The sequence below is a fragment of the Pseudopipra pipra genome, chromosome 11 (assembly GCF_036250125.1).
Source record: "Pseudopipra pipra isolate bDixPip1 chromosome 11, bDixPip1.hap1, whole genome shotgun sequence".
Classification (NCBI taxonomy): domain Eukaryota; kingdom Metazoa; phylum Chordata; class Aves; order Passeriformes; family Pipridae; genus Pseudopipra; species Pseudopipra pipra.
This window is the reverse complement of record NC_087559.1, coordinates 21,315,582-21,342,031: the sequence shown is the minus strand read 5'-3', so window position 1 is coordinate 21,342,031 and position 26,450 is coordinate 21,315,582. Positions and strand designations below refer to the sequence as shown.

Genomic DNA, 26,450 nt, shown 5'->3' with positions numbered 1-26,450 from the left:
AAAGAAATAAATCTATTCTGTTCTGGCACCACCACGCATATATCATGATTAAAAGGAATTGCTTTTCTTTCTTATTAGGTAGTGAAAAATGTGGGTTTGGATTTGTTTTTAGTAGGAAGGGCCTAAGAATCCATTAAATATTGAGGTGTATGTGTTGGCTGCTACAGATGATTTCTTAGAAATATCTATCCTCAACTTTTGCTAAATACAAAAATCCACTTTGCACTGAATCATGGTGCTAAATATAGTACAGATTACCTTAGCTAGGAAAATTTGTCCTGGAGTGCTCAAAAATTATTTGAGTTATTTTGCCTTTTCCATTGCAGTGAAATAGTGTTTTATTGCACTCAGGTGTGCTCTGCTTGATCTTTTTAAAATCCAGTATTTCTGCTGGCTTTCAGAAGAGAGCAGATATCAGCTGTGAGTGTTTTACGTGAGGCTTAGGAAGAAAAGAGGTGAAGGATTAAGATTTTTTTTTTTCTTTAGAGAATCTTCTAAACAGCATTTTCATCTCAGAATATTTGGGGGTTTGTTGTCATCCAAGATAAACAGAACATTCTGGTTTTTTCCCCTCTACAAATTGACACCCATTTTTTTTTTTTTTTTTTTTTGGGGAAAAGATGCAGCCATGTATTTCAGAAAAAAATATGGAAAACATTAGGGCAGTTGGGTGTCTTTGGTGCATCCACAGAGCATAAAAGAGGGTGGAAACTGGTGGTAGAGAGATTAAGGGTTTGGGAATTTCCCAAGGTTCTGTGGTAAGTGATTAAATACGGATCTTCAGCTTTGGGGGTTGTGTGTCTCGACTCCTTTAGTCAGGACTCCTTTAGTCAGGAGCACTCCTCATCAGAGAAAATTCAAATTGTCCCAGTGTAGAGGTGACAAACAGGTGTCCAGGTAATGGTGATCCTTATGAAAAGGTGATCTCTAAATGTGCATTCTTTTCTTCCTGGTGGCTCTAGGAGCAGTGTTGTCTGTTGGCATTTCTGTCAGGATGTCTTTCTGGTTGTGGTGAGTGTAAACAAGCACAAAAAACCAAATTACATCCTTTCAGTTCTTTTTCTAGTCTGAGAGGTTGCTTTTAGTTCTGCAAATCTTTGTCCACTTAATTCACGGATAAATTTTTCTTTTATACTATTTAAAACATAATGAACAATAATTATATTCCTTTGCTAACCTCCATCTTCTTAGTTTCCTTTCTGCTCTTAGTCGTAGAAGTACCTTCAGTAGGATTTCTTGCTTCTCTACCAAGAAGCCTCTGTGATTTTTTTTTATTTTTGTCTCATTTTGTTTACTCAATGACTGATTTTTACATCCATTTCACATTTGTGGAATGATAATGAACAAAAAAAAAAAGAAATGGGACAACAGATTCAAAAATAGTCCCAAGGTGCCCACTGGAGAGTGATGAACTTCCATGCAGGTCAAATTAGACCCACTGTTGGATGGCCCTCGAGTTGAGCACGTCCTCGTGTGCTGTGTGTTGTGGCCCATCCCAGTGAATTCATACACTTGTACTACGTTTCTCAGGAAGCCAGCTAAAGAAGAGTTGATGGAAGAAGATGAGGATGTCTGTAGCATCCTTGGGGAGCTGGAGGATTTGCAAGAATCCTCTGATGCCTAATACACTGCTGGAGATGCGGAAGAAGAAGGTAGAGCATCCCCTCACTTTGTATCTCTATGAGGATGACAGTAAGGCCAGCAATAAACTCTAGACTCACAACTAGTTTGATCATTCAAATCCTAATAAGAGCAGTTTCCACCATCTTGTGCTGTAAATTAGATTATTTTTGCTTATTTCTCTATTCAGTCATTACTGGACAGAAAGCCAGAGCATCCAACAAAAGCCTTCACTCCTAAAGCAGTTACAAAGAATCTACAGCAGTGCTGGAGTTTGTGTTCCAATGAAAACTCATCCAAATGGACAAAACTTTGCAGTCTTAAAGACATTTCTGTTTTGCATCTTCTCTCAAAACAGAGGGTCCAAAGCTAGAGAAGGGATTTCCACTGGGATTCTTCACACTGAAATGTCAGACCTATTTCTATGAAGACATGCACCAATATACTTTAAAGAAATGTGTATGAAAACTGCACAGAACCAAGTCAGGGACTGGCTATTGACTTCTGATTTTCTTTTTTGTCTACTTTTGGTCCTTCAGATATTTTGTTGTGTTGTAACTACACTAGAGGGATTCCCTGGATGGATGTGTGTTCTCCTCTGAATGGAAGAGTGTTTCCTTACTAGATAGTTCTCTCAGAAGACCACTGACATGTGGAGTTTCACAAATGGCTCATCTTAGCTATGCAAGTTTGAGGGAGATACAGAGGCGGGCTGAAGTTCCATAAAAGACTGGACTTTTCAATCTTTGCTACTTTTCAGCAACTTTGTGTCCCAAGTCTCTGTTGCAGTTCTCACAAACTCTTCATTCTGAAGGAAGAGACAAGACTGAGCCTTTGGAAAGTTCACCAGGTTCACTTGAGGCAGAACTGCATAATCTGAGTAACATCCAAAAACCATTGCATCTTTTTTAATTGTACACTGACAATTTTCTCTTGTCACCTCACATTTGAGAATGGAAATTTTCTGGAGTGTGGAGATTAGAAAACTTTTCAAGTTAAATGTCAGATTTTTACGACACCAGTCTGATTCTTTCCTCCTCTGCTTCATTCATCCTGTAATTCAGTTTGTTTTATCTGCATCAAGTGGGAAATAAGTGTCTAGAAACGTTTTGAGAATAAAAAGGAAAACTGAAAAATATGCAGGTGACATGTTAACAGCTCCTTAAACAAAGATCTTTCCTCTTCAGATGCTAAAAAATACATAGAAGTGCTGTACTGCATTTTTTCCCCTTCCTTTCTACATTAAAACTTTTCTCTTGAGCTAATGCAAACCCTCTGGCAACGAAAGTCACTCCTGGCAAGTGGTTCTGAAGTGAGATAAAAAGCTAGCACCTCATTTTATAGCTTTTAATATAGAAAACATCGCAGTAGCCACATGGAAGTGGAATGGAAGCTGTTTTATTTCATGCTGAAAGGTTTCTGGTTTGATTTTCTAAAAATTAATATCCTGGCTGGAGATGAGGCAAATGAGACCTGGGTCCTATTAACATTAGTGACAACAGAAATGCTTTGTCAAGATGAGTTCTGCATTAAAAAACAGAAAAAAAAGGCTTGTTCTGCCAGGATTATTCCGTCTAGTGTGAGATTGTTCTATTTTTTTTAACTGCTAATCACTGATATTTTTATTAGCCATGCACACCTAAAATATGTGGAGCTTCTAGAGCATAGAACATACAGAAAAATGACATGGGTGTGAAAAATTTCAGCTTTACAAATAAGCTTCAGAAGTAGGACAGGACTTTTTTTTTTCTCTGCCTAAAGGCCTATAATCAAAATACTCCTGCATCCTACAGTGTGTTGGAAACTTTTTAAACTTTTCGTGATGTGTGACTTATCATTTGCTTTCTTCTTTTTAGCAACTTGAATTACTCTAAATAAGCACATTCCTTTGTAATTAAACAGTTGCATCTTAATTTAAAATGCACCATTCATTTCCATGAACTCTTTCTTCTTTGTTATTTTCTTGTTTGAGAAGAGAAACTTTTGGGCCAAGTTCTTCTCCTCTTTCTTGGCTTCATGCAGAATAAAGCCCTTGAATGTTCAGCTTTTAAGATTCTGGAAAGCTTGTCATCCTCCCACTGTGAATTATATTCACGAAGAACTGTAGTTACTTCCTTCAGGAGAACAACTAAATTACATGCCTGTAATTCTTGTTCTCTGAAGAAACTATTAAATGCAGATCTTCCCTTATCTTTTCACTCTAATCTGAGGTCTTTCAGTCTCTTAGGGAGGCATTTGTGCATCTAGAACTGCCCTTTGGCTCAGGATTTATCATCTGTGTCTTCCACACACTTCCTGCTCTCAGTGGGAGTCTTTAAAATCTTTTTTGAATGGTCTCTTTTGAAGAGTGCTCTGTCACCTGTGGTAGGTCATGAAAACCCAAGATCTGTATTTAATCACACTTTTGTACACTGAGCATTTCAGGTGAGTATTTAACATGCCATATAATCAATGGTTTGAGCCATATGGGTTTTTTTCTAGATGCCAGTGTGAACCTTAGTTAATGATTCCCTTGTACCCCTATTCCATATGCTAACTCACCTCATATTGTACTTTTTTTTTTTTTTTTACTGTGAGTTTTTTATTGGACATGTAACTCTGCTGCCAAAACCACTCCAAGTGTTGTGGTGACTGCTTAATGCTGTACAACTCTTGAGTGTGCACATTGAAATGGGTGTGGTAAACTGGGCTCAAACAGAGGGGCAGTGAAAAAATCGTGTAGGAAAAGTTCAGTGTGACCATTTTACAGCAGTAACCTCTGATCCCTTTTACAGCTGTTTAATTTCCCTTACAGGAAATTAAACAATGAGGTCCAAAGATTAGATTATGAGAAGAGAAACATCCTTACTAGTAAAAAAGCAGCCATACCAACTGGTTTAATCCTAAAATTGACAGCAGAAAATAACAGCCAATTTGTTATAGAGCTTCCCATTTGGACAATTTAGGAGGGCTAAAATTTAGATTTGTGTTGTTTTAATAGATAAATATACCACCACTTTACTTTCTCCCAACTACTTTCTAGGCTGTGTACCTTCAGAAATCCGGGATGCAGGATCTAGTAGCTTGAAATAAGTAGTTGGTTGAATCCCTCTGATGGATATTACTGCTGTTTGTCATGTTGTGGTTGTACTAATGGAACAGAGGGGACATTTCCATGTGTAGGGATTTTTAGGATATATTTATTCCTCGGTAGAATCTCCTGCCAATCCCTGGTTTTACATTTGTACACAAAGCCTGCTTTTTATTAGACTATACTGGTGACAAAGAATGCCTTGAAATACTCAGCTCTGGTTTTAACCCATCTTCTGTGGTGATGAATAAAAGCACTCAGGAAGGTATTCAGGATGGGTATATCAAACAGTGAATACAACAGACATGAAAATAACAAGTAGAAATTTGTAATGTTGTTTACTTCAATAGTAGACCCAGTTCTACGTAGTTTTCTGTGTGATTTTAAGTGCTCAGTATAAAGATAAAATATTAATATTTTTAAATCTCTAGTTATAAAAAACCCAACATTTATTATCATTCTGCTAAACTTATACAAACTTTCATGATAGAAAAAGTCAGATAAAACCTTGGAACGCTTATTTTACCAAACTAGTGTGCTGAACAGCCTTGGCTTTGTAGACAAAATGGAGTCATATTTTGAATATTACAGTTTTCCTGGTTTGGTTGGGTATCATCCCTATCTCCCCCCAAAAAATTCCAATTGAGTAACTGAATTTTCCTCCCTCAAGAAGAACACCTGGAGGGTAACAACAGCCTAAGTTTATTCTCAGTAGGAAAAAACTTGGAGATTAGTTATATCAAGCATTCCAGCAGGAAAAAAAAGCAGAGATTAGTTATATCAAGCATTCCAGCAGGAAAAAACAGCGGAGATTAGCTATATCAAGTATTCCAGTTTATTTTATTTACATATAAATAAAACGGTTTACATTTTTAGGATTGTCACTTCAAATCTTCTGGCTGTTTAAACTGATGCAGCTCCACCGCCTCCCGTGGAGCTGCTTCGTTTTATCCAGTCAGAAAATTTGAATCGCCTGGTTTCTAAACCAAAAACACTAAAAGGGACGCTTAGAAGTATTTATTCCAACTGAAGTAATAAAACTGTGTGATTTATTGTTTCTCATTATGATTCCTGTCAGTTATGCATCTGTATCCATACTTTAAGCAACTTGTCTCGTTCTTTCCTCCGTTACAGATCGAAGTAGTCAATACTTTCAAGAGTGGCACTTCCTTTCAGGGGGCTCTAAGGAGACAGTCCTCCGTCACAAGCCAGACCCAGGATGTAACCAATATTTCTAGCCCTAGTCACGTATCGTTATCCAATGCTCTTTCCTCTCCTACCAGCACCTCTGCTGCTGCGGCTGGGCGTGAGTGTGTATTCTTAATGCATCAGACCTACAGAGATGCCAACTTAACGTAGCAGTCACTTGAGACTCAGCTACTCTGCCCCTTCCCCTTTTGTCCTGGTAATTTGAGCAGTTCACACCTCCCGAGAAAAACCCCTGACGTGATTACTTTGTGTACAGCAGATACTCTCCCTGAGTCGTTGCAAGTGTTGTTAGCTTGCTGTTAAAACAGGAATTTCCAGTGGTTTTTATTTATTTTTTTTTTAATTTTTTATTTATTTTTTAATTTTTTTTATTTATTTTTTAATTTTTTTTTTTTTTAATTTATATCCTGGAGGGAGATGAGGTGAATGAGATCTGAGTCCTATTAATTATTTATTTTTTTTTTATTTTTTTTAATTATTTTTTAATATTTTTTTTTTATTTATATCCTGGAGGGAGATGAGGTGAATGAGATCTGAGTCCTATTAATTATTTAATTTTTTTATTTTTTTTTAATTATTTTTTAATATTTTTTTTATTTATATCCTGGAGGGAGATGAGGGGAAGGAGATCTGAGTCCTATTAACATCAATGACAAGAGAAATTCCCGCTGAAAATCTGTCTGAAAAAAAAATGTCTCTTCTGTTCTGCAACAAAAATCAGAAAAAATGTCTCTACTGCCAGGACATAAGGACTGTTTTTTTGGTTTGGGTTTTTTTCTAACTGCTAATCACTGATATTTTTATTAGCTGTGCACACCATTTCTCTTCTAGAGTATAGGACATATGAGACAGTGCAGGAAGATTCTGATTTTATTTGAGGCTTCTGTGGCATTTTTTCTCAGTTTCACTGAATATATTTTCTACTGTTTGTGTGGTTTGTACTTTAAATGATTCTGCACATATATAAAGCAATACAGGTTGTCAGATAAAAGATAATTCCATCTGGAAGACTGAGTGTAACAGAGGTCACTCGTGTCCAGGAAAGATGTACAGGAAAGGAAAAGGAAATAAGGAATCTAGTTTATGATTCCAGGCTGAGGGATTAAACTTTACAGGAATGGTGAAAGAGTAGATTTGTTATCTCTAAATTCACTGGCAGTGAAGCATTAAGGCAGAGGGAGCTAGACAAGTTAAAGGACAGTGCTGAAAAAACAAAATAAACGAGGTAACAAATTTCTTAGAAGAAGCAGGTATCTAAACACTGAATTCCTGACACGATTTGCTTTTAGATGCAAAACATTTAGTGAAGAGGTACTGAAGTGAATGAAGAAAGCTTTGAAGCAGAAAATAAGAAAGGGCTGCTTCACTAACAGGAGAATTCCAGTTGCTCAGTAAAACTCTTAAAGATGTGACTCTGTTTTCAGATTTTTATTCGGTCAGGACTGTAAGTAGCTGTTTTTTATCATGGTGTAACCAGCATTAAAAAAATATTTAAATTTATAGGACTCAGTTTACAAGCTTATCACACGCTTCAGAAAATAATGTGGTGTATTCCTCAGGCAGGTTTTAGTGGAAAGTTGCCCAAACAGACAAGAAGCCAGTCTTGTCTGTCTGCCCAACACAGAGAGGGAAGGCAGACGAGAGAAGGACATAAAATTCCAGAACTCCTGCAGAAAAAAAGGAAGCTTGACCTCTCCATTCTATTTGAGTACAAACCTCCTCAGTATTTGCACATCAGGCATTCAGACCTGCAGTAGAAATTTTGTTGGACTTAAAGGGGAAATTTTCCTTTTGCTAGGGACCCAAAAAACCATTGAGGTTTTTGGTACATTTTCCTGTTTTTTTTCTTGGGAAGTTTGGCCTGATAACTTTTCCTCCAACAGCCCCAAGTGTTTGAGGGCAGCAGCAGCAGCATCAGGAGAAGTCAAGGCAGGGCCCTGCTGTGCCACAGGCACTGGAACTGCTTCTGACAACCCCAGGTGCCCTCATTTCCACGCTGAGCAGGGCACAAAACACCAAAATACCAAGTCTTTCATCCAGGAAATGATTGCCTGTAATAGCATTTCAACATTGGAGCAGGAAACAGAGAGCAGCTCATTCTGCTGTGCTGAGTGTTACAATAACATGCTGGAGGCAGCAGTCGGAAAGGATGGGTGTAATAAAATGAAAATAGATGATTTATCTTCCCTCTCTACACCCCACTGCAGCAAAGCAACCAAGAATTGAATAGTTTTCCATCTTGAGAAAGGCCTGGCTTAGGTTAAGAGCTGAAGTTAATTAATAGGAGAAAGCATGATCTGCTGCAGTCTTTGTCACTTTTCATTTGGGGAAATAAAAAACAGCTCTGCAGAGCTCAGTTGTGGTCAGAGCCACGTTCATCCACTAAAATAAAAACCAGATGATTGATTTGTTAGGCTTCCCAGAGATAAGTATCTCCATTCATGAGGGAAATTGCAGATTGGGCCTTTAAAGTGGTTATTCTGGACTGTTAGTATTTTATTACCACAGTAGAATGCCTGTTCATTATTAATCCAGCGTGTGCTTCGAATTATAACAGGGAAAGTCCTGATTTATTCATACAAAGACACAAACCTATGACTGACAGTGGAAAAAAACCCCAAAAACTTAACAAATACAAAACCCCTATGATTTTTATTTCTACATTGGGTACTTTCCAGAGGATTGCTTATTGTCAAGAACCTGGAACACCTTTCCTAATCCAAATTTCACAGAAATGGGGTATGTTTTTTGCGAATTGGCATTTTCTGAGGAAATTTCAGTTGCAAAATGCACACCTAGATCTGCTCTTCAGCCCCGTGCTTCAAATGTGTGTGGTCAGGCAGGACTGGCTTCTTTCCTTTGAGCTGCTCAGAATGACTTCAACCCTAAATCCTTGCCTCCTTCATATGGGGTAGAAAGCAATAATGGGATAATTTGGATAACTATCCCTCTGATTTTGAAGCCTTTCCCTCTCTCAGGAATTTTAAGAACACATGTAGACAGACTATGGGGAGTATCAAGGGAAAACCTTCAGTACAGCAAATTAAAAAGGACCTAATACTTGAAAGGCCCCATATGAGGTACTGTCAGGAAGGTTTATTTTCAGAGAACTGGTGTTCAGCACGTTGCAGTAATTGTGATATTTCAGGTATCATTTTGGGCGCCTGATATCATATTGATATCAGGTTCTGATATCAATCAATAAAAAAAAATAGGACTCACTTGATGCTCTATTGATAAGAATATGTAAGTCTAATTTAACAGAGCATTTATGCAGTTCTTTATATTAAAAAGCAATACAGTTGATATAGTTCATTGTGACACCTCACCACTCTGTGAGATTTATAACAACATTTTGGAATGTTTTAAAAAACATATTTTTTTTCCTAGTATTTTTTTGCAAATTAATGTTTGATTCAAAGGTTAGTGCAGGCTTAAAGGGAAATCTGCCTGTCAAATGGTAGCTTGTGAAACAGATTAGCAATTATTACCTGAAATTTGAAGCCATTCATAAATATGGCCCATTCAAATCTTTCCTAGAGTTGTGGAATACCTTAATGAAAAACAATTTATACAAAGAATATTTAACACAATATTAAAGTTTCCCTAGTTATGCTGATATTTTTTAGCAGTGATGGTGTTTTTGCCAATAACAAATTACAAATTTCTGCATGTCAACATTAATTGACAGCAATATGAGTCTCTCACCTCTTTTGAAAGACCTTGCAGCTTTAAATAAATAAGGTAAAAAGTTCTGCAAATTGAAACCTGGCATTTTGCATACTCTGATAAACTGAGAAAATTTATTTAAACGCAAACTAAATATGCACACCTATTTAATAGGCACACATTTAAGCTACAGAAAATGAAAATATGGGAAACTTAAGGTTCTATAAGCAATAGGGTCTTGGCCAGGTTCTGAGGTCTTGTTGTGTCACGTGATGAACACACAGACAAAGAGATATCCACAACCTTCTACCACCTGAAAGATCTTACACTACAAAGTTAAGGGTGGGTTTAGTTAAAGCAGTGATGAATGTGTATTTTATGTGCATTTCTTTCCATGTTTTATTTTGGGAAAACAAAATCAGATCCTTGGGACAATGGAGCTACTTTTTTTGCTTTGGAAGCACAGAAATAGTAACACAAAATATTCATTTATTCCTTAAAATTGAGTATATGCTTAAAGCCTTCACTACTATGTTGCTTAATTAGGTAGAGGATGAGTATATCTAACTGTACACAAAGTAAACAAGTCATTCTTTATCCTAATCTGTTTATACCTGGTTCTCAGATGTTGTTTATGTCATCAGTAGGTAACCCCTGCAAAAGAACACGGTTTCAGATTTTCCAAGAAAGACACACATTTAATATTCCTTTCTTACTTGCCCTTCCTTTCATTCTCACACATAGTTTATATTCTCCCTAAGTGGGAACAGCCAGAAACTGCAGGTCCCTTACAAAAAGAACTCCTTTCTTTCATAAAAGGTTATAAATTAAAAATATTAAGTGTAGGAAACAATTAATTTTCCCCAATTAAACTGGGGAAACAACGAACAAACCCCACCAGAAGGCAACTTCCCAGATCATGAATCTGCTCCTATTTGCAAGTTCCTTTTTCTTTGTTCTGCTGAGGTCTGTCACTTTTATCTGAGATTTTTAGAAGTGAGTGTTTAATGGAATCTCATACAACTTTTATTCCATTAACTCCAGCAACGGTTGCCTCAACCAAGGCACTTGTATGGGTAAGACAGGAAAAAATACTGAGGGATGGCTCCAAAAGTTGCAGCAGCAATTAAAATCTTACCAACCAATCACAGAACAATATTAGTAGTATTTGTCTATCACACAGACCTCTGAAGGTTTTTTAGTCTTTTTTTTTGTTTTTGTTTTTATTTTGGGTTTTTTTTGATTGGTTAGTTGGTTTTTAGAAGTGTTTTCCCACAAGAGCACAGCACCCTCAAGGCTGTATTTTTGCTCTGCTTCACTTGCTGGAGGGAGTTCCAGCCCTCAGATTTGGGGCTGATTTGCCCGGAAAGACAAACCTTTTTCATTCTCCCTTTAATTAAAGACTAGCTGACGTTTATGGGGCTTGCCAAGGAGCTGTCATGTGTAGGTAGGAGTGTTACAAAGCAGCATTTGCTCGGAGTGGCACGAGGGCCTGAACTGTCATTTATAGGTAGAAGTGTCACACACGTGTTTGCTTCGCGTTGGCACAAGGCCATGAGCATCTGCAAATTGTGTCACACTAAGGCAAGACATTCAGCAAGCTTAATTTTAGTGCCTCTCACAGCCCATTTACTGATTGAGAATTTTAAAGCCGGCCCAGTTTAACTGTTTGTAGCCTCCTGTGTATGAAAAGCTTGTGCTTTCTCACGTGTTTAATTTTCTGTCAGTGCAGCCATCGTTCAGCTGCACAGACTTCACAGCTGAAACTTGAGAGGAAATCTGAAGCTTTCTCCTGAAGAAAAATGGGAAAAAATTCTCTTTTTTTAAAAAAAATCATCTATTTTAATTGATGTTAAGGCCAAGATTATTGCCAGTGTCAATCTATATTCAGATCACAGACCAAGTCTAGTGGGCATTTTCTGTGCAACAAAAAATATAACTATCACAGGAGGAAGTGGGATAAGCAGAACTTAAACCAAGTCCACGTCTAAAATTATGTTTATAAAAGTTACATCATTTGGGACATCACTGGACTAGAGACAGAGATTCCTTTAGAGCTTAGAAGTTCCCACTGGTTGTAACCAAGGTTTGACAATCCTGGTGGGATGTGCCAGATCAAAATCAACTTCAGCATATCTTCCCTGAAGGATAAATAATTAGGTTTAGAGTCTAAATATAAAACCAAGCCCTCAGCTGGAGATGTGACATGGCAGGAACACAGAAACACATTCTTTCAAAGGGTTGAGTGATATATTTAAACTTTGTCAAGTCTGATACAAAAATGTCAAGCTCCATAATTTTGGGGCAATCCTACAATAGAGAGATGTGTTATGGAAAGTGGAAAGTCTGCTTATGTTCTGCTTTTATACTCTAAAATACTCTAGTGCTCTAAAATACAGTGGAATTCAGCCATGTGGACCTTTTGTGAAACGAGATTCAGGCCTCTGTAGGTATTTTGGTTTCCTCTTACTGCAGGTAGTTTCACTTTTCAGCAGCACTTGCTGGATTTACTGCATATTTAGGTGGAAAGAGAGTAGCACGGACAATTTTATGCATCTCTTTCACTCATTAAAACAGAAACCTAGAAATCATAATTTTTCTAAAATGTATCGTTTGGGGTTTTTTTTACTTTATATTTGAATTTGCTCAACTTCTGCATCACACTATCCAGAACATACTGACCACAACACTTACAGGTGACTCCAATACATGCAGTACCTCCTCCTGTGGATACCTAATCTTATTTTACTCACCTAAAACTGGGAGGACTCAAAAATAAACAAACACAAATACACTGAAGATGTTTTCTATTTCAAAGCTTTACCTATGCAATAGTACTTGACCAAACTCCTTTACCTTTGTATAGGGTATACCTTTATATAGCCTTGATATAGAATAGTATCAGTTACACATATGAGTTGGCATCTCTTTACAAAATTGACCTCTTGTTTACAATTTTATACTAATCACCTTACTGACCTTTCAGTATTGAATTTATTTGCTGTTGCAGTGCCCTACTCTCTACTGTCTGAATATTAAATGTGTTTGTTTTCCCAGAGGGCTAGAGAACATTGGACAAAAGGGTTCAGCAGGAGAGAGTGAAATAAAAAGAGGTTGTGAGTCTTTAACCTTGAGCCTGAAATGAATGTGAACCAAACTCAAGATACTTGGCTTATATAAAGCCAGGTAAACATTCGAGTATAAGCCCACACACTACCAACCATAATGTATCTGTTGATGCTTAACAGGCTTGGTATATTTTGCCTAGTTGGTTGTGCTTAGGAATGAGATTCTGAATATCATCTTTTTCTTCTAAAGGGAAAAAAATTGTAGTATCTAAAATTCTATTTCTTTTTTTTTTTTCTTTTTTTTCTTGCCTGATGCAGTATAATAAATCTGACTTTCAAGGTGGGATGAAACTGAAGAGTTTTTTCTATTACAGCTCCAGAGAAGAAAGAAGTGGAAACTTATAGCAGTGTCAAAAATGTCCTGAAGTGTTGTCCCCACAGTCTTTTGTTTAAAAGCAGTTCATTTTTTTTTCTGTTGTCTCCATTACTGTGAGAAAAGGGAGTTGTATCACACTGTTTGTCTTCCCTTGGCATTGTCAGTACCATGAAGAGATACCATTACATGAACTCTACACAGTTCATACTAAACCAACCCTCCCTGGGTTCTATCCATCATGGGTATGTCCCTGCTTTTACATGCTGTACAGCCATAAAAAACATCGGATCAAGCTCATCTGCTTTATTTTATCTTATCTTCAAAAAAATTTAAAAAAAAAATACGGGCTTCGTTTCAGCAGAGACCCTGAACATTTTACACTAGGTATTATTTCAAATCTTGAACTCAAGCATGTATGAAAAGAATTTGTTGCTGTTGGGCCATGGAACTCTGGGTAAATAATATTTTTTTCTTAAATATGGGACTAGTGTTATGTATAAGAGGAAAATTAAATATGGCAGTATTAGATATTAAATGATGAGACAGAAGTTAAAATGCCACCTTTATATGCCAACAAAACCTCTACTTTCATTTCCATGAACAAAAGAAGTAAGTTTTGTCCCTGTAAGCAGTAATTTGGTAAACTGGGGGACAGGCTATGAATGAGGCTTTGAATTACATTGTAATGCAGAAATTCTGTCACTCAACGAGGTGTGACACTGAAAAAAAATAGATTTTTTTCTTCTAGATGCCAAGCTAAATATGCAGCATTTAAAGTTGAGGAGGGAGTTTCTCCTCACAGGAAAAATTAATGGAAAACAAATACACACCTCTGAAACTGCAGAGAAATTTTAAGAGAAGAAGCTTGGATTCTACACCTCCCTAGTGAGGAAAAATACTTAGAAATCTAAGGCCTAAGTTTGGCCCTTACATTACCATTGTGTTCAGACTTATCATCTTAGGTATCAGTAGATCTGAACCAGTTCTAAGCTAATATTTCCGGTGAAAATCAATGCGAACAAATAGAACTTATTCTAGGAACACCTAAAAGTTCCTGCAAGATTCAAACAGTCCAGGCCAAAATTTTGCCACAGGTCTTCACACAGAGTGAGGGACTGATGGCTGGTGGCACATTCTGCAGTTCCATCTTCAGACACATCTGAGCAAAACACGTGAGTTTGGTGTTTTCTTACAATGGCCCATTAGTTCCAAATTCAGGGCAGGGCAGGCACCTTTTCATAACTGCCTTTAAATACAGCCAAAATCTATAGTTTTCCCTCAACTGCCTAAGGTGTTAGTCAGCTACCTAGACTGACCAAAGACTCGGTGTTAAATATAAATTAGATACCAAATTTTGGTATTAAAAGCAAATGTGTGTGCTTTCTCTACCACAGAACGTAAAGCCTCACAAATTCAATTTGGTTCCTCCCTTGTTAAACATAGAGACTTAAAGACACTGTGCAACTTGAAGAAAAGCTGCACTTTCATTGGGTTCTGCTGGACCTGTTCAAGCATAATATCAAACCTTTTTATGTAGGTAAAAATTTACCTTCACTAAAAAGAACCCAGCTGGCAAATAGAACCTATACCTGTGCCACAAGAAGTGGCTGTATTCAAGACAATTAAATGATTTTGTTAGTTGAAAAGCTCTAATTGATTCAGCTGCACCTGAAAGAGCTGGACTGGTTTTTGTGTTTAGACAGCAGAAATAATATTTAGCTTTGCAGAGAATGTCACCTTATCAGTCCATGCTATAAAGTAACCATGTTACAAAAAGTTTCCTGATTTAAAATAGGACAATGCAGTGACATGTTTTTAAAGCTGCCTCAACAATAATACTGTTTTTTCTCATCATTTAGGCTGATTACTTTGCACTTTAAAATACAAGATAGAAAGGCATAGATAATGAAGGAATTAGTGTGTCACCTTTTCTCCCTGAGTTCAGACACTGTCTTTAGTAATGCAAATGAATCTCTTATGGCACAGAACAACTGAGATTCAGCTCTGATTCAAACTCTGATTTATAATTCCAGGTGCTCTGTCAGGTACACTGGATGACTGGAGTGGGTAAAATTGATTCAGAGTTTATTTATTTATTATTGTGCAAGACAATCTTCCTTCTTGCACCTCTGCCAACCTAAAATCTTGTGGTATCCCAAGATCTGGATAAGCTGTTCTGTACCACTCCAATCCTCTTATCTTGAGCACAAGCAGTCACATGAACTTTCTGTAGTGTGCCCTGCTGTTACCAAATGGATGTATAAAGAGAAGGGAGAGTATTTGGACTGACCAAGGACCATGTATCTAAAGCTGGCATGACTTCTTCTTTTAGGAATTTTAAATGATGAACATCTAAATTTGGAGACCATAAACGAGGGCCAAGTTCAAAGAGAGAAAAATGGGCTGAAATTCTGTACAGCTTGGCCAACTCCAACCACAGGATCAGCTGGAACCCTCAGCAGCAACACTGTGACCCCATGCCATTACTAAAATGCAGTCTGCCAACTAAAAGAGGAATTAAAGCTTTCCTAATTAGTGGGTGTATTAGGCCAACCAATAACGAGCAGCATATTTACATGTAAAAAGTTACACATGCCAACCACCAAACCATTTCAAATGTGTGTGGAGAAGCTTTCACAATACCTGCTTTGCACCTTTTCTGCCTCTGCCTGTGTTTTAGTGTCCTCTCTAAGAAATGCTAAAAATCCGCTCATGGACTACATGGAAGTAGAAGGATAGAACTCATACTTAGCCATAAAACATTTGCCAACAGATCACGTTTTGCCATCCTGTTTTTTCCTCTCTGCCCCTCCACCCCCTTCCAAACAGTTATGTTTTTTTTCAGCAGTAAACCAGCACAAACCTTCACTTCTTTTCAGTGGTAGGTCACTGGGACACAGACAGCATCCCTCCCTTTGCCCACTCACAGAGGATTTAGTGTCCACCCCCCTCACTCTGTTCCTCTCATTTCCTGCTGGGAAAAGCACTGTGCACCATCCCTGACAGCCTCATGGGCTCAGGCTGGATTTATTTTCACCAGTGTTCTTACTGTCAGGTGCTTAATGGCATTAGATTGCCCTGGCATAAGTCAGCTGACCTAGTTTAAAGACTGCATATCTGGCATCAATTGTGTCGCTTCTGACATTTAACTTTACACTTTTACAACTGAGACACAGAAACGAAAAAAAAAACCAACCTTGCTGTTAACAATTCAATTCAACCCAACAACCAATACATCATTTTATTACATGTTTTTATATTTATTCGAAAGCTAAATGGCTAGAACAGTGGGTCTATACTCGAGTGTTTACCTCACATATGCATGAAGGAAAAATAAAAGTTGGTTCAACAATACTTATGTTCACATTATCCAGGCTTCCAAGTGTAGTTGTTGTGTGCAAGTTATCTCTGTTCATGTGGTAACTGTGATTTTTTTTTTTCCCCCCTGTGGTAGCATGATTACGCTTAGTACTTTGTCTGCTTGGCTTTTTGTGCTCTTGGCTGCATCCATTTAGATTTTTTGCTTTAAAACATTGATATTACTTATAGTTTTTACACTTGGCTCCTGTGTGTGTCTCATCCGTACCCATCCGACCGTGTCCGTGTTCTGTGCTTTTCTGTTTGTGAAGTGTGATATGTTATGTGTAACGGGTTTTTTTTAAACGATACCAAAAAGAGACTTTTTTGAATTAAAAAAAAGCCTTCCTACTTACTCACTGCAAAAACTATCAACATGCATGGTTTTACATTTGCATTACAATTAACATGGCTTGTCTTTTACTAGGGATGTACCACACGAGTGGACACGTTGGCTTTCTTTAACCAGTACCTCCCATCAGTTCTTTGATGGCTTTAAACCTGATTTATTTTAATATTGCAGTCGGTACAGATATTCCAAAATGCACATAACTTGAGCCACTCGTTTATGCATATAACATCCAGAGACTTTGGACTTCAGCTGCCTGCACTGCCCTAACCATATGCTACATTTTTCACCAAGTATTTATTCTCTAACACGGTGCTGCCCCCGGGCAGGTTCCGCCTCTGACGCCCCTTTCCTTTTCTCCCCCCAGATCCGCGTCGTGAAGGCATTCCGTAGCTCTCTCTATGAAGGTTTAGAAAAACCAGAATCTAGAACCTCTATTCACAACTTTATGACTCATCCTGAATTTAGGATAGAAGATTCCCAGCCCCACATCCCGCTCATTGATGACACAGACCTAGAAGAAGACCCTGCTCTCAAGAAAAACTCGAGTCCACCGTCTTCGCTGAACAAGAACAACAGTGCTATCGACAGTGGAATAAATCTTACAACTGATACAAGTAAATCAGCTACCTCTTCTAGTCCAGGAAGCCCAATACATAGCCTGGAGACATCACTTTAGCTGAAAAGGTCACTGCAAAAAAAAATAAAAAAAATAAAAAAAAAATTAAAGTTAAATAAAATAAAACTCCCCCCACAGCAACCGAAATATATAAATATATATATTAAAAAACATTGCTGGCTGAAAAGCTGTTTGAACTCTTATTCACTCTGAGACAAGTGAATGAATTGTTGATCACAATGGTTTTGGGGAAAGAATGAATGGCTGATTTACATACCCCCCTGTTCCCTTTCAGAAAAACAAAAAAAACAAACAAAAAAAATCCTCCTGCATGAATGTACTGTACACTGCTGGCCCTTCTTTCTCTCTTTTTGTTTGTTTTTATTTCCTTTTTGGTTTTTTTTTTTTTTCCTCCTTAAGCAGGAACTGCAGAGGACTTCTTTCTGAGGCTATTTATCCAATTCACTGGTCTGTGAGTTTTTTGAAATGCTTGTGTGGCATGGACTCAATTGTATAGATTAATTTAAATAACTTTTTTGAAGTTGCAAAGCTTAACTTGCACAGTAGATTTGCACCAGTTGGACAGAGGAACTTAAACATTTATGAGACTATATATAGAGATATATACATATAAGTATATAGATAATTAATTATATATATGTATATATCTATCTATATATATATAGTTATATATATATAAAGTTTCTTTGTTGGCATGTTGCCTTGTTTCTGCTCAAATTGCTCTGACTATTTTAACTTATTTATGTCCTAAAAAAGAATGTAATTTGTTTACAAACCTGTAGATAAATATCCTTAACTATTTGTAGGGTTAAGAAAGCACTTCCTGCCGAAGTAGTATAAAAATGGCTCAGTTTAGCTCATTGAAAATGTCTGTAATATCGCACCCTGGATATTTTATTACAACCATGTTCTGATTTCTGCCTGATTTTATTTATTTTTTTTTTGTTAAATAATGTAGATACTGCTAGTAAATAACAAAAGAAGCCAAAATATAACACATTGGATGTAGCATTGTGATCCTATATACAGGGAGGTAAACCAGGCTTCCTTTGTTTCAAATAAAAATCAAAATGATCAGGTTCTCTCTTTTTCTTTTCCCCCCCTTTTTTTTTTTTGTTGGTCCCTCTGATAATCTGCTTGAATTTGTTTTGGTGCAACATACAATAATGGAGGCTATTTCATTCTTTAAACATGCAGCAATGGCTTCCAAAAATATCTTTAGAGAGATATTAAATGGGTTTATAATTTAAAATAAGTTATATTTGGTTTGTCTATATGGAGATAAAACAAATGTTAAAATACTGTGATATACGGCATTTAATCCTTTTCAATTAGTAATTTAGGCATTTATTTCCTTATTACTTGCAAAGTATGGGCTGTTGGCATTTTGGATGAGAATCACTGTAGGTTGTTGCTTTGATTTTTTTTTTTAAAGAAAAATATAATTTCTGCACTATTAGGACTGAATGAATCTTTATTAATTGTGTATTGAGATGTGCTTTGTGTGATTTTTTTTTTTTTAACCAAGCTTGTCTTCCTGTAGTCACAAGGTATACTGTAACACAGTAATACATTATTTTACCTTGAGCTTTCTACGAAGAAAGCTGTTTTGCAAACCTGCAGTATGGGAGGTGGAAAATATTTTTCAAGATGGTAACAGCCCTGAAAAAGCTTAAAATTTATGAGCTTATATAATTGCTATGTCAACCACTTGAATGCTAAGCACTTTGTGGATCACAGATTTTTCATAAATAATTTTTGTATTTAATATAAAGTTTGCTTGGAGACTTTTCAGCATATGATCTTTTCCATAACTGTACAGTGCAAAAGACATTTTGAATTACACAGTTGATTCTGCCAGGCGTGTTGGAGAACACTCTCAAACTAGCTTGATAAATCGATTTGTCGAGGTACTGTTACTGGTTTTGTCTTAAAGTTGGCTCGTAAAAGGGGTTCATCTCTGCAGTCACGAGAACTAAACCAAGCCAGAACTCTCCAAACCAAGATTAGACTCATGGCCAAACTGCAGGCTGAACTGAGCAGATGTTTTTCAGGGTGCATCAAGACTTATCAGCCAGGTAAAGTTCTAATCAGCTTGACTTGCCAGCTTCGGACTTTTGAGTAGAAGCTCTTGAATGTTTTTGGCTCAAACGTAGTTCGCTCTCTGATCCAAACTTCTCACTGACCAACAGAACAGGCCTTTGAAGGCACTTACAGCTCTCTGTTCAACAGATAGTGTGACCCTTTTCTTACCAGTATCAAGCTAGCATGAAACCATAATTATTTTAGCTGACTCCTAGCAACAAAGTGATTAAAACTCAGTCAGGATTGTTCGCTTTGTAAATACGGTGATTAACCTTTGTACAACATGTATTGGGTTTCTATGGCCTACTTGGGATATCATATTCAGAAGAAAAAAAAGTGTTATCTATTTACAGGGAAGCCTCTAGCTTTGGACTTGATCATCTACAGAAGCTATTAATACTGGAACAATTTATTTTCAACATCTTAACACTGACTCTTTGCCTTTTTATTTTCAAACACTCTTCATATTTTTTTCTTGTGTTTTTGTTGTTCTTTTTTTTTTTTAAAAATTTTCCTGTAGGAGTACCCCTCCCTAAGGTACCATTTGCAGACTTGAAAACTGTTAAGAAAATGAACACTGCATTCTGTGTATATATAGTAAAACATATATAAACTGAGATGCATAGAAAAAACTTGGGCTTTTGTGAGCAGAGACTGTGCTTTATGTATATGATAAATGATAGACTTTTTTTTTTTTTTAAAGCAGAATAGCTATGACCTTTCAACTACAAGTCGTGCATCACAATTCCTTTCTTTTATTGCTTGACCTCTCTGTGATGGGAACAATGGATCAAAAACCAAAATGATCAGTTTGTTAAAATTCCCTGCAATATATAAATGCTCGCTCTCTACGTACTGTACTTAGCAGCATGAGATTTGTGGACAACAATACAGTGGTACATTGGCAATCCATCCCACTAGGGGTTATTAATATATGTTCATTCATCTGTTTTTATGAATTTTTTTATCTAGACAATAATTGTAAATAAAGAACTTACTCTGTCTGTTCATTTAATACTATGCAAAAGGTTATGCTTTCTATTGTTATTCTTATTCCTACAGTGTGATGCTGGAATGTTTGTGGTTTCAAAAAAAAAACAAACAAAAAGACAAAAGTAAGTAAAATATGTGATGTAAATTATTTTATAGTTTGAAACAAAATGATAAAGTTTTACTCTTGCTGCTTTCTGTCTAATAGATCTCTCTTGGCAGGAGCACAAGTGGAAAATTTAAAGAAATAAATTCACAAAGCAGCATGAACAATAATGGTCTGAATGTAACAGCTTTCTTTATTTTCACCTGAGGTCATTAGATCTGGCTCTGGATTCCCACTGGGATATTTTGATGTAAAGGTATCTGTAAATCTTCGGGATCAGGCACTGAGTCAGCCCGGAATGCTTTAATTCCTGCCTGGCTGAGTCAGTGCAACGTCCAGAAACATACCCTGCTCTGTACAGTGGTGGGAATGGTTGATGGGAGTACTGCAGGGAATTCTTCTGGAATGACCAGGTACAGAATAAGTAAAATGGATGAAGTGAATTTGCTTATGAAACAATTAGTTTGCCATTGGCCCTCAGACCAACAGTTCTGTAAGGCTGTTCTCCTGTCACTGGCCCACATGAGACACCTCTGCATTTAGATTTTTCCAGCTCTTTCTCCCTCTGTCACGATCAGAAAAAAGGTCTTTGAAGCTTTCTAAAACTGGGGATTTCAGGCCAGGACTCGTCTTGCCACTTAAGACTTTCAAAACTGTGCATATGCAAAGGGCAAAAGGAGGGAATCCCCACTCTGCTGCTCAGACCCTCAGCCCAGCAAAGTTCCTCCTCTTTTTTTTTCAGCTTCAGGTTAAAGCAGTTGTTCCCTAAACTTCAATGCAGTCTGTGATCATACAGCATCCTTGCACTTTGGTTAGGAGTTATCCAAACAGACAAGGTGTGAGGTGACTCTCACATAATCTTGTTTTTTAAGGTAAAATGCTTCACATTATGGATTTTCCCTTCTTCTCTCCCAGATTTCCAGCTTTTACTCACAAATTCTGTGTGACAAGTAATATTTGAAAATGAAATAGTACTACACTGTGAGAAAAGATACATAAGAGTGTATCCAACACAGTAAATTCAACAAAAAAACCCAGCAGGAGACAGCTGTTACTTAGGCAGCAGATTTCTTGGATTAATGGAGCTTTAGAGCTACTTTGGAGTTAAATTGTTTTCTGCTTTGATTTTGTGAGCTCGCTACAGGCAGCAATCAGAAAATATTTTCCTTTTGATTCTCTGTCACTCCTTTACCTCCTTCCTACACACATAACTTTATTAGTCCATGTACTTTTGGCAGGACTCTTCATCTCTGCCAAAAATTATCAGTGATGAGGCACTAGTAAGAAAGAGGACTGGCATTGTTCAGCGTGTTTTAAATACTGTGTTTGAGCTTCTGTGAGCTTGAGAGGTCTATTTTCTGAGCTGCACCCTCTCAAGAGTGTTTTTAAAATCCTTCCACAGCACTGCAGGGATGTGAGTTGTACGTGTGAACTTAGAAGAATGACAGGAACTAAATCCCTTTGCATGTAGTGTTTGAGGTTCCTGGTCCATCGTGGTGAACTTATATATCCTAATTCAAAATAAGAATACCAGGTTTCATGCTAGGGTGGCAATGAGGGTGATCATGTCTGCCCCCAGAGAAAAACCAGGTGCTGCTTTGCCACGAGATGCTGTGCTGATACAGGATGGGGAAAATGGTGCATAAATAGTGGGGGAAGGAGAGGCAAAAAGAGGAAAGGAGGAAGAAAATGCAGGTGCATATAGTTTGCTATCTAACGAAATGAAACACAATCCTAATTGTTTGTTGTTGGCTTGATTTTGACACTGAATTCTAACACAAGAGATACTCAAGCAGTATTCTCTGTCTAAAGGCCTTTTCCAGCTCTTCTCATATTCATGAATAGGCTCAGGTTCCCAAAGTAGCTGGAAAACCCTGACTTACAAAACTCCTGCTCAGCTGCTCCCCCAAACCTGACATTTCTGTGACCAGAAGGTTGACCAGAAGCAGATGATCTCCAGCATCCCTGTCCAGCTGAGTTTTTGGTGTTATTCTGTGAAAGGACAGTGAGTAGCTGGGTTTGTGGTGTTGGTTTACTCCAGTGTGGTGGTGCACTGTGTGCACAGGCTGGCAGAGGACCAGGGTTCAACACTCCAACCTTCCTCTTGGTCTTACAGTAATAGTAGACTTGCTTTGGGGATCCACAAAAAGGTAAGCAAGAGATATTTCCTATTTGTGTTTGTATTCCTGCAGCAGTGTGAGACATTGACATAAAGAACACAATAATAATAATAATAATAATAATAATAATAATAATAATAATAATAATAATAATAATAATAATAATAATAACAATAATAATAATATTTATTCATGGCTCAGATCCAGACTGCAGTTTATAGCCCATTGCCCTGGGCAATGCAAATCCATATTTCTCATTTTCTCAGCACATGAAACCCATTTAGGTAATGCTCAGGTTTGATCAACACAATGATATAAGAGGTATTGAGAGAGACAGAGGAGTGCCTGATTCTGTCTTTTTACAAGCAGGTATTAAAAGGCTTATGATGATCTAACCTTATGGAAATAGAAGTATTATTAAATAACTTATTTATTAAAAACAAGGCAGGCTGTTGAAAAACACAAATCAAAGGAAATATTTACAGCAACGTTTTCTCCCATATGTTCAGACAAACCCTGTTTATCCGTGTGTCTGGGAGACTGTGTTTGCCTGGTACCAACTAAGTGTTAAATTCCAAGTAAGGGAATGTGCTGCACTTCTCTCTGTGATGGATCTGTTTGCTTTTCAAGCAAATTATAAAGCACTCCCCTCTACTGCCTGTGTGTGTGTGTGCATTTAAGAATCATTGAAGTTGAGCTGGTGCAAGCAAACAGTGTTTACAAGATTATGAAAATTAGGAAAGCAAGTTATATAGCTTTCTTGGAAAAGCTTTATGGAACATTTATGGCATTTGTTAAATATGACCCTACATCACAGAACAGTGAGGGTTGGAAGGGACCTGGAGATCAGTCCAACCCTCCTCCTAGGAAGGGTCACCTACAGCAGGTGACACAAGAACCTGTCCAGGTGGGTTTTGAATATCTCCAGAGAGGGAGACATATGTATTTAGAAAGCCTCCTAGTGCTTTCATCAGTGGGTTATTTCAAATTATTTCAGACTCAGGTTTCTCAAAGAGGTATTTAAAATTATCTTATAAAATTATTAAGGGAAAATAAACATTATTGGATGATAAGTCATCTGAATATGTTATCTGAAGTTATCTGAATAAGGTACTTTCTCATCATAGCACATATAATAGTTAATTTGATACATGTTTGGAATTATGGTATGGAAAACAAAGATTATAACAGGAGTATGCATACATAAACACATAAAGAGTGCTCTTTGGGAAGGAATTGAATCAAATAGAATCCTTTCTGTCCCAAATAAATGTGCTGAATGCCCACACCACTGCACAGCCATATGATAACCTTGCTGTTCCACCAAAAAACATCTCGTGCTCTCTTATGTGCTAGCACTAGTCTTCATGTAGTTACATGGTCTGGAAGAGACTGTTTTTCTCCTTTTATGTTGTTTGCAGTGTTGTTGGGTCATTTCAGCTGCTTTCTCTCCAGTTCCATGCCCAGTCTCACTGTGTGATTTGGTGGGGAGCAGTGCCTGGGCAGAGAAGCAGCAGCGAGAGCTGATCACAGAATCAAGCCACAGTTATTGCAGATTAAAAAGGCTGTTCAATCAAATCTTAAAAAGAAAAAAAAAACAACAAAAGAGGTGTGTGTGGGAGGAGAATTGAACAGATGCCTCAAGAGCTCTCCATCCCCCCAGTGAGAGAATTCTGGTTTCAGAAGCAAAACAGCAGAGTCACGAGCATCTGCTCAGTGGCTGCTGTGAAGCAAGATGTTTTTGGGCCAGGCAGATGCTGCCATCTGACCAAATCCCATCACACTTCACATTAAGGGACGTTCTTGCTGGAACCATGAGCAGGGCTGGGCAGACTGGGGTCTTTAGAGAGCACGGGCAGTGTTGGCTGCACCCCGGGAAGCCAGTTCTGATTCCGTGTGCACCTTTTTGGGGGAGTTTAATCGACCATCAGGAACTGAAGTCACATCTAGTTGGTTTTATTATCCTATTTTCTGTGCTTGTGAGGGATTGGGATATTTTCAGTGTTTTTCTATTACATTTTCTCTGCTATTACCTGCAAGCCTGAGATGATAAAAATGATTGTAGTGAAATATGCCCTTTTCCTTGTGTTAAAGTCAATAACCTCCTCTGGCCCATAACTCCTGGATATAAATTGTATTTTCACTGTATGAGAAAACACAGAGAAAAACCACAGTGTTTTGAATATGCTGTAGGGAAGATTCAATTGCCTTTCTTTTCATTTTCATGTATAAGGACAGAAGCACTACTCAATAATGCCAAAGCATTTTCTCTCCTCAGTGTTCCTGCCTGTTTGATGCTGCCAGTACATTTTGTTCTTGAAAATTTGGAGGCTGATCTATGATATGCCACTGGCAGAGCATCCTTGTGCTAATAGTGTTATAGTAGAGCACAGTGGAAATCTGCCATCCCTCCAAACAGCACACACTAAAAGTAATGGCTGATACAACTCTTCTGATACAACTCTGAATTACATCAGAGGAATATTTTCCTGCCTAGTTATAGTCAATAATTAAGATTTTATTTCTTTATCAATGGAGAACCTCAGCAGCCTCACCACCCTATTTAAGTGTTCAGTTGTATTATTGAATCCTGAAATGCTACAATTTGAGTTTCATTTCTTCAGTAGTTCCCATGATGCACATGGCATATTTCACAAACCATGTATTTATTAAAAAAAAGAAAAATCGAAAGAAACATTCCTTAGGCTCCCCAACAATCTAAGATTTGGTGGGGAAAACAGGCAGGTGGTTAAAACTCATACTGAATGATCTCTTCTTGTAAATGTGTTCCACAAAACATCATTCAAAATATTCAAAACAGAAAAAAAACCCTAGCTGGTTATAGAAAATAACTATTGGTCATTGGATCATCCTGGGCTCAGAAAACACCTACTTTTTGATATTAAGACTTTGCAAACAATATTGCAAAGGAAAAGAGAAGAAATCCTGCTTTTTAGTATGGCAGCTGCTTTAAAAAATACTGTCTTTGCTCCTGAGGCTGCAACTAAATGGCATCAGAATGGCAGAAAAATCACTGTCCTGAGTCACTCTAATGGATCAGGAGCACGGAGAGCTGGAGGAGCTGGAGGAGCTGCAGGTGTGTGAGCTCCTCAAGGAGCCCACGAGCAGAGAACACCCCTGGGGGAAGAAGGGGAGGAAAGTTCTGCAGTGGGATGGTGTTGTGGGACAGACTGCAGCAGGAAGGGCTCAGCCCTGGTTTGCTGACAAGGTAAAGTTGGTGAGCGGAGGAAAGGCGAGTGTGCAGCTTTTTGTTTCTTGGAAAGGCACTTCTGTTCCTACACTCTGTTCTTCGGGGGTGTTTTGACCTGCAGTGTGTTGCTAATCAAGTTTTGAAGGGACTGACGTGGTGAAAGTTAGTAACTCTTGTCTTCTGCATCCATAGACACTCCCCCTGTCCATCCCTGCTTTGATTTACATTCTGGCTCATCCCTGCTCTTTTTGTATGTCTTTATTCTGCCTCTTGCCATTAGAGACTTTCAGAAACTTCCTGGTAAGATCTTGGGGGGGGGTTTTGGGTCAGAACAGTGCAGCAAATCCCCACTGAGGAAATACTGCTTTTATTTTCTCATCCCAAAGTCATGATTCCCTTTGCTGGCAACGAGGGGTGTTCACAGTAGAAGTCCTGGAACCACAGAAATTATTTCTGTTCTTTGGAATATTATTTCCTTTGTTGATACTGATCTTTGCTTCTAATCTGTGATGTTTTGAAATTGCACTGGGAGACCTGTAATTGAAGTAGTTTCTATAAATAATGAAAAATTAGTGTTTCA

The 26,450-nt window shown here is 37.7% G+C and overlaps 1 protein-coding gene across 18 annotated transcripts in view; it reads left to right on the top strand.

Moving 5' to 3' along the window:
- Positions 1-20,709, top strand: part of ATP2B2 (ATPase plasma membrane Ca2+ transporting 2) — a 408,955-nt gene extending 388,246 nt beyond the window's left edge. For 13 of the 18 annotated variants that reach the window (XM_064668162.1, XM_064668150.1, XM_064668159.1 and 10 more), the window contains one exon: positions 17,086-20,709. In XM_064668162.1, the coding sequence (XP_064524232.1) occupies positions 17,086-17,397 (312 nt within the window). In that variant the 3' untranslated portion in view covers positions 17,398-20,709. Of the gene's footprint in view, positions 1-5,824; positions 5,997-12,625; positions 12,682-17,085 lie in introns of all 18 variants that reach the window. The other 5 variants (XM_064668160.1, XM_064668167.1, XM_064668168.1 and 2 more) reach the window with 3 other exon arrangements.
- The last annotated feature ends 5,741 nt before the right edge of the window (positions 20,710-26,450 follow it).